The following is a 15,821-nucleotide window of genomic DNA, read 5'->3' on the forward strand; positions in this document are numbered from 1 at the left end:
CAACAGTGGTCATGCAGCAAGACTCTGAAAATGACTTGATCTACTTTAAACTGGTGTCACAGTCAGTGATGAGACATGGGTATGTGGGAAGCTTGCCTTTATTATTTCCAGGGCTTAGGGAGATACTGGTTTCCTATTTAATACAACTAGTTGTGCAAAATCAGGACCAAGTATAGCAACAACAACAACATCTGTAGTTGTTCCAATAGTTCTTTGTACTTGTTTCCTGTATTTATTTTGCATTTAATACTCAAATGGCATCACAGTCATGCTTGACAAGATTAGGAAATGTGGAATTTCCTTCTCTTACACTTCACAGTTCCTGTGTGGGGATGTGAAGCTCTGAGCTCCCTCTCCATGCTGTTAAAATACCCTAATAACTTTGAGAATCACACTGTATGTAGGGACTCCTTCTGTGCAGCTGTATACATCTGGTAGCTTTTTAACTGGTTCATCGATGAGCCATTGTGTGGCTGATCCACTGCAAAGCATCTCTGAGGAACACACTTAGGTGCTGTGGGGTGCTGCTGTATTCTGCCCTGTGCTGACTGGCTCTCACACCAGTGCTCTTTGTTTGTAAATGTCCTGTTCACAGAATGGTGAAGACTGAACACTCTGTGGAGGTTGATACCCAAACAGTCTCTATAAAAATGTCTCTTCCTGAACTGTTTTGTTGGCTCCGTTTTGCAGGCAGCCTTGTTTTTCCCTATCCCATGGTCACTGCTGTCAGTACTTGTCACTAGTGAGCGTGCGGCTCTCAAAAAATTCATTCTTTGCAAACATTAATCGGGTCATTCCCTTATCGGGCCATAAAAGTTGGTCACACAAAATCACTATGACAAGAGCCAGGCTGCTTACAAGTATTATGGCCAACTTTTTTCATGCACTTATTTACTTACTTTACAATGACATGGTAAGTGTTCAAGTAAAAATCTACACATATCTTCAGATCCTCTCAGTTTCTCATTAGTTAAAAACCCACTCATTAGGAAGAGCAAATTCCCCAGGCAAACACATCAGCTGTTGTAATTTGTTCCGCCAAAGTTTACTGCTGTTCGCTGGTTTCACAGAGGTAAGTGCCATGTTATTTACTCAATTAATACTCTGTAAAGACAAAGTTTTCTCTTCTGCTTATAGTCTACCAGTTCTGTGGGCTTTCTGGGTTATCTTCTGTAGCATGTCACTTCTGAGCTACGTTTTGTTTTTGTTTTCACTTGTTAAATAGCTACTTGATGATTTGCACTCTGTAGCGTATGACAGCTATTTTAGATGAGAAAACTGATGTTGAAAAGCTGTCTGTGAATAAAATTCACACCTGAAAAGCAGGAGAAATGCTTTGACTTTAAAGGTATTTTAGCACATGAGTAACTATTTTAATATGTAAAGTGGTGCACTAGGTTACGCATACAACACAACAAATCAAGAAGGCAGCTAATTGTATGTTGGCCATGTATTTTATTCCATGTGAAAAAAATAAAAATATGCCTTTTTCATTAGAAACAAGATATCCAGTGTAATTGTTTCAAGATAACTCACAGATTTCCACTAAGGCATTCCATCACAACACTATATTTTAAACTAATAGCAAAAGAAGTAGTCCCCAAAAGGATGCTATTAGTTGCATGACAGTGACTTCTGTCCATTAGTAGTTTGTGTTAAGAAATACTTGGTATTAGCAGAGAGATATTTTTACTCAGACAAGCTGAGTACTGTCATGCAAACAAAGTCTGAATTTAATGCCACCTCAAATACTTTACATATATTTTCAAATTACCCTGAATTTCTGTTTGGCATAGTGTTATATTTCATTTTGTGTTGTCCAAAGAATAGGAGTTACTTATTGCAAGCAGAGATTTATAGTGGAATATACAAATATTTTAAGCATTTGCCAACATATTAGGGATTTCTATATGATTGAAGAACACGTTTTTCCACTCACAAGATTATAAACGCTTAAAACTCCATTAATTCAACTGGAGCATTTCCAGATTTATACCCCTCAATTATTTTCAATTGAATTTTCTTGAATTACACCATCTGAGAGCAGAATTTATCTCTGATAGAGCAAAAGTTAATTTAGCTTACAGCATTTTCTCGGGATTAAGCCAAAGCCTTATTGTAGGAATTCCCCATGTTATCAATTTGACTTAATTTTCTGTTTTATCGGTGACTCTTAAAACAATAAACCCTTCCAAAAGTGAATGCTTGAATTAGGCAGATGGTGAGAAAGAAGTGAAACTATTTTAAATGCTTCACAACAATGTAAACTCATCTATTATTTAACGTATATTCATAAATTCTTTTAAGCTACTAACATTCCGTTCCAGAAGGTAGAGTGTATTCTGTTAGTGCCAATTAACGCTCATGATCTCCAGTTAAAGTACTCAGCAATAAATTAAAAGGAAAATCTATAAACCACTCAAAACTTTCATTCAAAATACAGTTGCCAGGCACTTTTGTTTTCACCCATCAAGGTCCACAACCAGCAGAACAGTCTACTGAGCAATGCTGAGGACATTAGTCTTAATTATTCAGGGAATTAAAACTTTAACAGCTCCTACAATCAATACAGCTTATCAGTAAGGCAAAAAAAGTACAATTTCTTTTTTCCCCTTTATCCTTTGCAAGATATTTCAGTGGAGAAGAAGAAAAATATCCTTAGGTGGCTTATGAAAATGTAGGCTTTTGATGTAACATTTACAACTTGCCAATTTTAAATACTGAGAATTCTATGCTTCTAAGATATGGTTGTGTCCAGTTTGTAACACAAGAGGAGCTGACAGAAATTAAAAAAGACAATACATTAAGTTTTTTTTTTAGAACAATGACTTGATCAGTGCTTCATACATTAAATAATAGCTAACTTCATGTATTAGATATGTAAAATAATACAATACTCTAGATTTCATTTAGTGTCATTCACCTAAAATATACTCTTTTCTTTACTCAGTCTTTAAGCAAGTGAAAAATTGCTTTAGTGCATATATATTTAATATCCCTCTACAGCATGGATGGATCGGAACGACATTAATTTCTCTCTACCTGATATTCAAGCTATCATCCATAATTAGTGTTGACTTAAGATGACAGGGAGTTTTTAAAAAACACAGGGCCAGCAACCATGATCCGTATATTATTTTCCCTTCATCAAATGATTTGCTACTAAATCACTTAAAAGTTTTTTGTGAGCATCCATATGTGGGTTGGTTTCCTGTTCAGGAGGAAGTTAACACAATTTGGAGTCCATGTGGTTAAAAAAAAAAAAGATACTGCCTCCAAAAATGTGATCAGAAATCATTGAGGTCCCTTCCAACTTGGGCCATTCTGTGATTCTAGAATTCTATGATTCTAGGATTCTACAATTCTATGATTTTTCAAAAAGGACAGTGGCTTCCAGGGGAAGAAAATCTTTTCAATGCCAATTATTTTAGCTTTCAGTCCCACGCTTCTGTACAATCTTTTCTCTCAGCTGAAGGCATGACACGACCGGCAAATAACTGAAACAATAAAGCTAAACAGGAAATGCCTAAGCAGATCTTTGGTCTGAATCTGACTGGCTGTAAAACTGTGATATGCATGAAAGAATGTCTTCTGGAGTTTTCCATCTGCCACCGACAAATAAACCACTGTTTACAAGATATTTGGTTCAGCAGCAGTCATATATGTGAAAGTGGAAATGTACTGCAATTCTAGCCAATAATCATGGTGATGATAAAAGTTGGGCTATATTAAGCGAATATGCTTGGAAAAAGCAATTTTGTTGTTGTTGTTGTTGTTTCTTTTTAAGGGGGTGTGCAATAAAAATTTTAATCAGCTTCAATGGATTTCTAGTCAGACTCTCTATTCTTTCATTTGTGAGGAATTCATTTTTGTTTTTAGAATATAGAGCAGAAAAGTTGGGAACAGATTCTGCTTTGAAAATATTACAGTGCCTGAGAAAGCCGTGTGCATTTTTAGGAAATTAAATTAACCATAAGAGTATGTCACTGAATCAGAAAAATGGGAGGATTTGAATCAAGGTTGGTAACGAGCTTCAGGAAAGAATCGTTAGTGTCTGCACTCATTAAATAATTAGGGACTAAAGCAGTCCAATTACTGGCCTTGCTTGAGAATAAAAAGGTCATCATCCAAAAAACAGCAAGGGAAATTGCAATAAAAAGATGTTTTGTTCTTGTTTTGAGGTTCTTTTCTTTGAAACAAGAGATAATTTATTTCCCCGTTCTTTTTCAGAATTTAAGGCTTATATGTTCCCTTGAAAATCGCTTCCTTGGTTTCAAACGAATTTTTGAAGCAAAAAAGAAATATATATATATCTCTATATATCTGTATTTAAATTCTCTTGTGTCAATAATATTTGAATTAATTGCAGATTAATGCAACTGGATTGGAATTTTTTCACTGGATCTTTATTTTTTAGGAATTATCTCCCCTTTATGGAATTTTGTACACAGGGTTGTCTCCTGTGTGTAATAAAGAGTAGCAGGAAAAGTGAGATGCTTTCCAGTTTTAGCCATCTAAAAGGCGGGCATATTATCTTGGCAGTTATCAACTCTCTTTCTAGGCTAACAGAGATAGCAAATTGAGTGACTAATTCCACAGAGCTCTAAATAAAGAATTCATAGTAATCATGGCAGGTGTTCGTTATTCACTCAAGGAGCCTGAATTCTCAAACAGTTCTCAAACAGATTCCTGACTTCTAAAAAGCTTCAGTAGGATAACACAGATTCACCCTCCCTAACATATTTAGGGATTCAGGTTGCAGCTGCAGACACCTGCATACCTGCATTTGAGCAACATGTCCAGGCTCCTCCACAGCTTCACTGAAGATTTGGTCAACGCAGTCAACAAACCCTTGAGAACTATTTGTTCTGTTATCTGTAGTCATATGGTCCTGGGCAACCTGCTCTTAAGGACCCTGATCTAGCAGGGGAAGTTTGCACCAGTTTGCACTTCAAAGATCCTTCCAGGTTCCAGGATTCTGTGGTTCTGTGATTTAAAGCCATGTCAAGGACAATGACACAAAGTAGCATAGAACTAAAAATTAACTTGAATTTATCTTGCAATATTAAACATTTCCTGGCCTTTCTACCAGGCTTATTATCCACAATATTTAATGCCTATGAGTGGCATATCTAGACAAAAACATTAATGTGCTAGTCATTAATGCATGACAGAAATACCCAGTTATGCATACATAATAACTCAAGATCAAATAATGTAGGCACTAGGATTGTGGGATAAAGCATCTGGGACTTTTTCCTGTACCTTTTCTTCCACAGAAATTCACTCATGTTGCTCTTCCTACTTCATGTGAAGTATCGCTTCTCAAGAAAAATATTGCTTATATTATGGACAGTCCCAGTATTGAAAAGGCACCTAAGTGTACTGTGTCAGTTTGCTGCATCAAAAGAGTGCAAACAGAAGAGCTTCTTCAAGGAGAAGAGTTGATTTCCAAATGAGGAAATAAAGAGAGAATAAATCTCTAGCTCGCTAATGAGAGTTTGATCCTGGGAACTCCAACACTATGGCTTTTTACAGTGCTGCTTTTTGTGCACTACTTCAAGCTATCACATAGTGTAAATTGCCTTCTTTCACCTCTTAGGAATATGCTCTTGATCAATGGACAGAATGACTCAATCCTTCTCAGGGAATAAGGATGAAAAAGCTCAAGGTTAGGGACAGAGGAGAGAAAGATTGTCCTGTAGAAGATAAAAGAACAAAGTAGAGACCGAAGAGAAAGGAAGAGAATATCAGGAGAGCAGTGGCAGATGACAGAAAAAAGAAGTATCAGACACAAAGAGCAGAAGAACCAGGGAAGGAAGGAGAAATGGCAGGGAGACTGATCCTGTATTACATCACCTTTGAAAGCCAGCAATCTTTCAAACAGTGGAAAAAGTTCTGTCATTAATAAGTCTGCAGGTGTACTTGGATAGTACTTGAAGCCTCTCTTTTGCTTTGGTGTCCCACTGCAGATGAAAAGCTGATATCTAAAGAGTACTACAACACCTGACACTTAGAGTGGCTCCAGGAAGAACTCAGTGCAGCCTTCCAGTACTTGAAGGGAGCTTACAAGCAGGAGGGGGAACCGATATTTTCATGGTCTTGTCCCTATCGGACAAGAGGGAATGGATTTAAAGTACAAGAGTGCAGATTTAGATGTTAGGAAGAAATTTTTTATTCAGGGGGTGTTGAGGTGATGGAACAAGTTGATCAGAGAGGATGCCCCACCTCTGGAGGCATTTGAGGCCATGTTAGATGGGATCCTGGGCAGCCTGATCTAGTAGTTGGCAACCCTGCCAAGGGCAGGCGGGTTGGAACTTGATGATCTTTAAAATCCCCTCCAAACTTAGTCATTCTATGATTTTCTGATTCTATGAACCCTCCGTGAAGAGTTTGGAGAGTAGTACAAACAATAGGTACTGTACTTCCCAGCAAAGGCATTGGATCACAAACCCTGCGAAGTGCAGAGCCGTGCCTCTTGAGAAAGAGCCAAGAATGGAAACAGGTTCTGGAGCAGCCAGCAGGTGAATATCTGTGCCATGGAATGTCAAGCATAGATGTGGGTGATGCAGCCAACAGCAGCCCCAGTGAACTTAGTCACTAAGCCAGTGTACCTACAAGCCAGGGGAAACAGCAGACCTAGAAAGGAGAAAAATAACAGTAATATGCCCCCCTATCTTCAGATTAGTTCCCTTTTTATCTAAAAAATGTCATGCTTTCTGGATAGTTCAGATTTGCTTGATATGATCATTTCTTTCACATTTGATATTTAATTTCCTTCTAGTATAATAACTAATAATCATTAAGCCATTAACAGTATCACCCTTCCAGAGTACAAACTGATTATCTTTCTTGCAACCTCTCATTTAGAAAATGAAAGTTAACTCAGGGATGGGTAACAAAACTTTTGTTTGCCAAATGTGCTGAAAATTGCAATTTCTGAGTTCTTCCAATTAATCCTTTTGACACAGACGTCCAGTTTTTGTTTAAATTATTCTTAATGTGACCATTAGCATATACAGAAAATAGAGATGTCCTCAGCCCATTGTAATGAAGTTCTAATCAAGTCAGAGTAACATTTAAAATGAGCAGCATGACCTTTTCTATACTGCTTTTTTTTTTTTGTTGTTGTTTTGTTTTTAAGGTTATTCTGTTATTAACTCATTTGTTGTAGACATGAAGGAGAAAATAAGTGCTATAAGTGATAAGGTCTGAATCAAGTGTGTGATAATTCCAGGTGAAGAGGAAAGCAGAATAAACTGAACATCAGACCGCATTTCCAGAAGGCGAAGGCTATAAAAAGTCTTTCTGAACATTTGAAATTAGACTTATTTTTTCCAAGATCAGTTTTTGTGGCTTTCTTTTTGAGCCTAAAGATATCTCATTGTCATCCTACCTATCAGACATTGTGAAGTGTCACCTCTAATTTTTGTATTCAAGGACACACCACAGCAATTTCCCAGTGAACAGCACACCATGGATCTTTGGATCAGGTGGCTGGCAGTCACAGTGTTGTTTATGATGGGAGATGCACAGCTTCCAAAGCAGGCACAGGCACCCCTGCTTCTACACAAGCCCTTTGTCGTGGTTTGGAATGCGCCTACTGAGCAATGCCGGCTGAGGTACAAAGTGGACCTGGATCTCAGCATCTTTGACATCGCATCAAACACCAACGAGACTCTGAGTGGATCCAATGTGACAATCTTCTATCACACTCATTTGGGATATTATCCCTACTACTCAGATGATGGTGACCCTGTGAATGGAGGAGTGCCTCAAAATGAAAGTCTTATCAGGCACCTTAATAAAGCAAAATCTGATATTGACTATTGCATACCCATGAAGAAATTTCATGGACTTGCAGTCATTGACTGGGAAAACTGGAGGCCCCAGTGGGATAGGAACTGGGGCAATAAAAGCATTTATCGAAATAAATCTCTTGAGATGGTTAGGCAACGGCATCCACAGTGGTCAGAGGATAAAATCAGGAAAGTAGCTAAAGAGGAATTTGAAAATGCTGGCAAGAGTTTTATGAACAACACTATCCTTCTGGCTGAACACATGAGGCCAAATGGTTTGTGGGGTTACTATCTTTACCCAGACTGCTACAATTATGATTACAAAGAGCACTGGCAAACGTACACAGGAAAATGCCCAGCCATCGAATCTTCTCGCAATGATCTCCTTCTTTGGCTGTGGAAGGAAAGTACTGCTCTCTACCCCTCAATATATCTGGATTACATACTGAAGTCAAGTCCAAATGCACAGAAATTTGTTCACTATCGGGTTAAAGAGGCAATACGTGTTGCCTCAATTGCTAGAAAAGACTATGTTTTGCCTGTATTTGTTTACTCCAGACCATTTTATGCCTACACTTTTCATGTTTTAACAGAGGTAAGCACACAGAATTCTTTAGAAATGTAGAGATTAGAAACAATCTCTTAAAAAAAAGCACTTACATAAAAGTATTTATGCATATTTTTCAATTTTTAACTCAGAAAGTAATGAGGCACAGGAACTGTGCCAGAGAAGCTGTGGATGTCCCATCCCTGGAGGCCATATTGAATGAGGCCTTGGGCAGCCTGAGCTGATGGAGGGCAGCCCTGTCCACAGCAGGGGGTTGGAACTAGATGATCTTTAAGGTCCCTTCCAATCCAAGCCATTCTAGTGTTCTTCAGCTACTCCTCTACCCAGAGTGGGCTACTGCTATACTCACAGTATAAAGCACTGTACCTTTCAGTAGCTAATCCTGCAGTGTTTTGGTCTGTTTCTGTAGGATAACATTGTATATTTTCAATGAGGGTAATTTAGAATGAAAGTACAATAAAAATCATTTCCTTAAGGAAATAATTCATCTTGATATTTTAATTCTTCAGGACAGCTTGTAAAATTAACTTGATAATTTTTGTGAAGTTTAAGACTAATTTGTATAATGGAAAGACAGACTTTCATGAGAAAGGAACCTCGGGGCTTTTTTTGTTTCCTTATCCAAGTGGAAATTCATTCAGTATAGAAATAAAGTAGTCAAATATACTGGTCTGGCATGGAGTTCTTAACTCCTGTCTGATAAGCATGTACTTTTCAGAGGTACAACAAGTTCACAGGTCTTCATGATCAAACACTTAATGTTTAATGTCTTTCCAATAAAGAAATGGAGTTTTTGAGTCAAACAATGTTCCTTCAACCAATGACAAAGGGCAGTAAGTATATAGATGCCACCACAAGAAGGGGCAATTTAAAAAAGCAGCAGTCAGCCCAGCAGGCTATGAGATGCAGGTGATTTTAGCCTGGCACTGGGGAGATGGAAGAGCCCCAGCAGCCTGAGAGGTGTTTCAAAGTGCTCCTAGGAAGAAAATGATTCATGGGAGCAATTGCAAATTTGGTCTGCCCTGTTTTTAGCAACTGTTTTCTGTGTGATGTGGAAGATGCAGGTTCTAGCTGTATCAGAAATCGTGTACAAGCAGGTGAAGCCAAATTGCACTGAAGGCAACGAGCCACTGGGGTCAGCGCAGGAAGGCTTTCACCCTAAATGCCTTCACCGAAGAACTCAAAACAGGCCATGAAATAGATGAGCATTCTGCAAATGCAGACCGTAATAATACATTTTTATAATACAAACCAGCCTTTTGACAGATATAAAAATGCCAGGAAAGCTATAAAAGCTAGCATGCTGTTAGCAGTTATACATGAGTTCAAAATCTGTGGTGCTATAAAGCTATTGTTTTACCTTACACTTTTCTGAACAATGCAGTGATACTGCAATATTCCTACTAAGTTATACCCTCTAACTCATTTTTTCAATTGCATGTGGACATTTCCTGCTGGATGCCTGGAAGATCATTTTACAAATCAGCAGCAGGTGATGATCCATACACAGACAGGAAAAAAGGGTTGTGCTCTATTCCCTACCTACTAGAAGGGATGGCAACCAGCTCTGCAGGCAGGGGACAGGGCTTGTTGTATCCCCAAAGAGTACACACTGCAAAGAACATCTGGGGACTGCCTGGAACCTGTGCAGGGTTGCACTTAAGAAAACTTAAGAATGACTGAGAAAATAAACTTGCTTTCCTTGGCACTGAAGCCACTAAGGCACTTTGAGTATGTTTATTTGTGTTCATATTTTAGGTTAGGTTGGAGCTTGTCATTTGACCCATGACATGTCCCTAAGTGAAGTTCACAAGTTCACAGACTTCACAATTCCTGAGTTCCAGCAATGGTGGGTGAGAATATAACTACAAATGGAACTAATGTCATATAGTAGAAACATGGGGCAGCAGGTTTACAGACACCTGAGCTCTGACAAGTCTGGGCCGTGACAACCACCATCCTGTCCCATCAAGCCAAGCAAGAGTTGTGACACTGTAGTTCAATAGAAAGAACTGGTGACACATTCAAGCCTGGCATGTAAGGCTTTCTGTACACAATATGGTAAATTCAGCTAACATCACAGTGGAAGAAAGCAAAAACTACAGTTGTGAGTCAGAGCCACTAGGGGAGAGGCACAGGTCTAGCAGACCAGCTGAAAGACAAAAGGCACAGGTCTCAAACTGCTGCTGTAGCTATGCCTGCTGTACCTTTCCGCCTCACTGTACACAGAAGTCAGCTGAGCTACACATAAGATAGCTGAGAAATTCATCCTGCTTTTCTTCATCAAAGCAGTGTATAAATTGTGATTCAAGATCCAGTCTTTATGAAAAGTTTCTGTATCTGTTAGAAATGCATACAAGCAAATTGCTGTTTGCAAGACATCTAGAAACTATTCCCCTTGACAATTCACTACTAGGTGTGTAGGAGAGAGGAGTTACACAGTGGCATCTGTGCTTTCTGACAGGAAGACTAAAGTCATGAATAAAGGAGGATGACTACCAAAAATATTATGAAAAATGGACAACTTCTCTCATCCATGCACAGGTAGTCTTAATAAGTCTCTGATTCAAAGATGAATGTCAGTGTGCAGACACCATTGCCCACAACCACTCCAGGCTTGCATTGCCATTCTTGAATAGAGAAAAAGCATGTCTGAAACTGGGACAATTCACAATTATGAAGAAAGACCACAGATACACTTATTTTCCTTTTCTCAGCATGTAGCTAAGAAAACCATCCTGCTTCTTTGCAGACTCCAAAGTGGAACAGCTCATCTCCTTCTTTTTTAGTGTGCAGGGCAGTGACTTGTCTGATCAAAATTCAGAAAAGCCTTGATAGGAACTGTGCTTCTGGAGCCTCTTGCACAGTGCTTCATGGAGGAATCTCCTTATCATACTTCCAATTTGCCACTCTTATGAGAGTAAGTTATGATTCTATTTTTTCTCCAAAATATCCAAGTGGAAAATGAAAGTTTTATTTTCTGACCAGCTCTGTGGCATCATAGGGTGGTGGTGCTGTAGCTGACCAGGGGTCGGAGTATCTACCTATTTGTGAGGCGGGAACTTTCAGTTCAGGTCTCTTCCCTGCTTGCTAGACTGGATCCACAACCCTCTCAGTCTATGTCAAACACCAAGAGAGACCAAAAAGAACAAGCTTAAAGGAGAGAAAGGGAAATAGATAATATCACCTTGTGTTCATGGATTATTCAAAGAAGAGCCATTCTGTGCTAAAGGCTTTTGAGTTTCTCCATATGAATCAGTCTTTCAGTGATGCCCATGATGGCTATGCCCAGAAATGACAGTCAGAAATTTCATTTCCTTCCTTGTGGGCAAGCTATGTAATTATTACTCTGAATTAATCATAAGCTATAGGCAGGTTCACACTTGTCTCTCTTGTTCTCCTTTGAGCCTTTATTTAATTGGTGCAAAATAGAATGGCAGCAGAAAAAGAAATACTTCCTTCTGTCTGTAACTCCCTGCTGAAGATAATCCCCACAGAGCCGGGGATTTTTAAGCATGAAGAGGACAGAAAAGTTTAGTTTACATCTTCCTAATTCTCTCTCCTCCAGGGGAGGACTTTTACCACTTCACCATTGTTTTAAAGAACACAAGAAGATGAAGGAAATATAAGGAAATATTTGTTTAAATAAAATCCCAAGTGGTGTGGAGATTTTATTTTTCTTTTTTTCCCCCCAGGAGTTATCTCCAGCATCTAATAGCTATGCAGGTTCTGTGTCTGCCCTTCAAGCATCCCTAGGCAAGTGTATCTTCCCATCAAATGACAAACCTTGACCTTAATCTGAAAAAAGTGCTAAATTTCTCAGCAGTGGCAAAGTGGTGATTCTAGGTGTGAACTACAGGTGGAAGGACTAAGTTGCTTCAGGAATTTCATTTTTGAAATTACCAATGCCAGTGGAGTTCATGCTTGTGGATTTAAGTATTCTATATTCATATGAATCATACACGAAATGCTGAAATATTTGTGTGGTTCTAAATCTAAGAAAAGCCCTCTACAAGTAACAAAGAAAGCTGTGAAAAATGAGAGAGTGAAAACTGGATTTACTGACTTGTGGCCAAGCACCCTAATCCCAGGGTGTACTACTTGAAGTCTTTATCTTGGGTTTTTCTCAAGTCTTAGTCCATCCAGCAATGCTAACTATCTATTGATTACTTATTTTGACTGATCTAAATGGTTTCATTGATTTGTTAATGAGATCTGTATCATGCTGGTGCTAAATCACGGAAGCATCACCTGGCAGACATCTAGCCTTTGTGCTGGATAATCTTCAAAAATGCTTTCTGGATGAGAACAGCTTATGAATCTTCATTACCAAGAGGTCAGACTATATTTTATATTGTTTTTACATCTGATATCTTGCTTTTTCAATTCACACAAACACCAGAAGAAGAAAGAAGAAAAAAGCAGTTTGCCAATTAAAAATATCACCTGCAGCACTTACCACCCTCCTTTTATGTAGCTAGCACTGGACTATATTCTTTTAAGACTAATATTCTCTACAAGACTGCTTGCATGATCATCAGCATCATGGTCCTCTGACAAGACTAATTATACTCTGTATCACTTTGAACCCTACACTAAGAGCCAGCAGGCTAACTGCTCTTTCAAACTTTTGCAGGTTTCCCTGTACTGTCTGACCTCCAGTTAATGGTCACAGTCACTTACTCTGACTTTGTAATAATCTTCAGCATTTCATCAGAATCTCCTGTTTCCAATACATTTATTTATGCCTTCCTTTATGCCTCTTAAGCCTTACAAGTTTCAGGAATGAGAACTCCGTGCTTATGCAGTGGTAAATCAGCATGCCCACTTACTGAGTAAAACAAACTGCTTAGTAGCAATTTGCAGTAATAACACAGCTCTTCCATTCTTTGAGTTTGCATTTCTAATACACCACCATACTGTGATAATATGTCTGGTCTCTTAAATCGTTTTCTCCCAGGAAGAGATTAAAAGACTGCATTGAAGACCACCTGTAACTTTTTTAAAGGAATTTACTGTTTCTTTTTTCTACAGTTTCTCCCAAATTAAGAAAGAGTGGTTCCAGATGCGATCGATCATTCCTTGAAATGTGGCAATGGAAGAAGAGCCTTATTCCCTAATTTATAAGGTTCAATTACATTTCTCTAGACATACTATTCGCAGTCTCAGGGAATGATTTTAAAATACATGAAAGGTACATTGCTACACTGTTGGAAAGTGACTCCTGTTCTGCACATAGACTACGTTCTGGTAGAGCTGCATTACTGTTAATTACTACAGTTTGACTGTGTATTGGTGCAAGTCTAATAATGGACATGGTTAAGTCCAGTTAAGTATATACAATATGTTTTTTTCCAGACTGGCATTATGAAGAACAGGGGGAGGCTTGTGTTTCAGTGGTATGTTTCCCAGCATAATGGTATTCATGCTGCTATGAACAGCAGTTCTGTGAGTACACTGATATGGCTAAAGCAGCACAAGTTAAACACCTGCCTAAAGCCTATGAAATGCAGCAAGGCTCCATGGGGACATCCAATCACATTGATTATGGTGCCTATGTATCTATGCTAATCATTCAAAGACTGGTAGATAAAGCATAGCTTTCAATTCCTACCCCACCAGCTTTGTTGGAGGACCCCTTGTGAATAAACTGTAATGATTTTATTATTTCTTATTCCCTCCTATGAATAAAACCCTGTATAAGCCTTTGGAGGTACAAATATCTTTCTAACATGAATATAAATTAATAAGGTTGGAAAATACCTCTAAGATCATCCAGTCCAACCATCCACATATCACCAATATTTCCCACTAAAACATGTCCCTCAGTACAACATCCAAACGTTTCTTGAACACATCCAGGGATGATGACTTCACCAATTCCCTGGGCAGCCCATTCCAGAGCCTGACCACTATCTTGGAGAAGATTTCCTAATGTTCAATCTTAGATCTCCCCTGAGGGGGCAAAAAGTGATGCCAATATCTTAGCATTTTTTTTAGTTGTAGTTATATAGCTTTGGTTTTCTGATATCTGCTTTGGTCTTCTTTCAGATTGATCTGGTTAATACCATTGGTGAAAGTGCGGCTTTGGGAGCAGCTGGAGTTGTTCTCTGGGGCAGTATGCAATATGCCAGCTCAAAGGTAGACTCTGTTGATCTGTTACTATTTAGAAATCACCTCAGTACCTCTTCTGTGCCACCACACCCATCATAGCACTTGACTATCTTTATTGATGGTGATTCAGGATTACTTTCAACTCTTGTTAGTTCTATACTTCAGTTATTTGAGAAATCCTGTTGTCGAGAGTACATTGATTCAAGCAAGTTATTTGTACTAGCTTGTAACAATGACTCCGAACATGGGCTGGGCTCTGATTCCCTCCCTTTCACATAATCTACTCTCCTCCTCCTGAAGCCTCTGGCAAAGCACCACTGACTCCAGCAGCAGCAGAAGGGATCCACATAGGAATTTCTAGTTGCAATTTCTGTGCTCGTTTCTGAGAATGACGTAGTTCTCAGTAAGCTGGAGGAGTTGGAGAAACCAGGACCAAAGCAGTGGCTCAATAATTGCTTTAAAACCCATTAGTCACACACACTGGTCCTTGTCAGCAGTTACCAGAAATCTTTACTTAATGAACTAGTGAGTCTCACATCAGGATGTAAGCTCTCTTTCTGTTTGCTAGGACTCATTCCCAGTCTAACACCATATGCTGCTACCAAGTTCCCAGACAGAGGATATGGTAAAGGTTACTTCCAGATGTTACCAATGGAGGCAAGCAAATCCAACATGTTTATCTCAACACATTACTTCAGCTGAGTACAGTTTTGCTCTAGTATCTTCTTAAACACAAGAAATTTAGACCCAATGCTAGCTACCAAGTAACGTGTAATGTCTTTTACTTCCTGTAGGAGAGCTGTTCCACTGTGAAGAGATACATTGATGGACCCTTAGGACATTATGTCATTAATGTAACCTCAGCAGCCAAACTCTGTAGCAAAGTCCTGTGTAAGAAAAATGGAAGATGCATCCGCAAAAACAGTGACTCTTCTGCGTACCTACATCTGCCACCCAGTGATTTCAAGATTCAAGCCCGTCACTCAGGAAGGGGCCCACGATTGCAGGTGACTGGTGAACTCAGCCCAGAGAACAAAGAAGCCATGAGGCAGATGTTCATGTGCCAGTGTTATCAAGGATGGACGGGAATATTTTGTGAATTGCCTGACCAAAGCATAATGGAGCACTCGGTTCACATTGTGTTCAGCAGATCAAGAAAACAGAAACTTTATGTCTTCTTCTTAGGAACCATGCAGCTTCTTCTCCTTTATAATGCACATTAAACTCTTCTGAGGCAGTACAAAGACATCAGAAATGGCGCCACTTTGACTTACATTTTTTAGCAAATCTTTATTACAAAGAGGAAAGATGTTGTTGATTAAATAGATTTATTCAGTCTT

The 15,821-nt window shown here is 38.9% G+C and overlaps 1 protein-coding gene across 1 annotated transcript; it reads left to right on the plus strand.

The window, feature by feature from the left end:
• Nucleotides 1-505: 505 nt before the first annotated feature.
• On the plus strand, nucleotides 506-15,821 carry LOC107308927 (hyaluronidase-1-like). The gene is made up of 4 exons (XM_015853163.2): nucleotides 506-1,072; nucleotides 7,238-8,394; nucleotides 14,419-14,508; nucleotides 15,276-15,821. The coding sequence occupies exons 2-4, from the start codon at nucleotides 7,477-7,479 to the stop codon at nucleotides 15,702-15,704; spliced, it is 1,437 nt and encodes a 478-aa protein (XP_015708649.1). The 5' UTR covers nucleotides 506-1,072; nucleotides 7,238-7,476; the 3' UTR covers nucleotides 15,705-15,821.

This window comes from Coturnix japonica, chromosome 1, assembly GCF_001577835.2.
Source record: "Coturnix japonica isolate 7356 chromosome 1, Coturnix japonica 2.1, whole genome shotgun sequence".
In the NCBI taxonomy this organism is placed as follows: Eukaryota; Metazoa; Chordata; class Aves; order Galliformes; family Phasianidae; genus Coturnix; species Coturnix japonica.

Excerpts from the sequence above, each read along its gene's own strand:
- LOC107308927 (XM_015853163.2), top strand. The coding sequence starts at position 7,477 with ATGGATCTTTGGATCAGGTGGCTGGCAGTCACAGTGTTGTTTATGATG. Across the intron at positions 8,395-14,418 it reads CTTTTCATGTTTTAACAGAG|ATTGATCTGGTTAATACCAT; the intron begins GTAAGCACACAG and ends GTCTTCTTTCAG. Across the intron at positions 14,509-15,275 it reads TGCAATATGCCAGCTCAAAG|GAGAGCTGTTCCACTGTGAA; the intron begins GTAGACTCTGTT and ends TACTTCCTGTAG.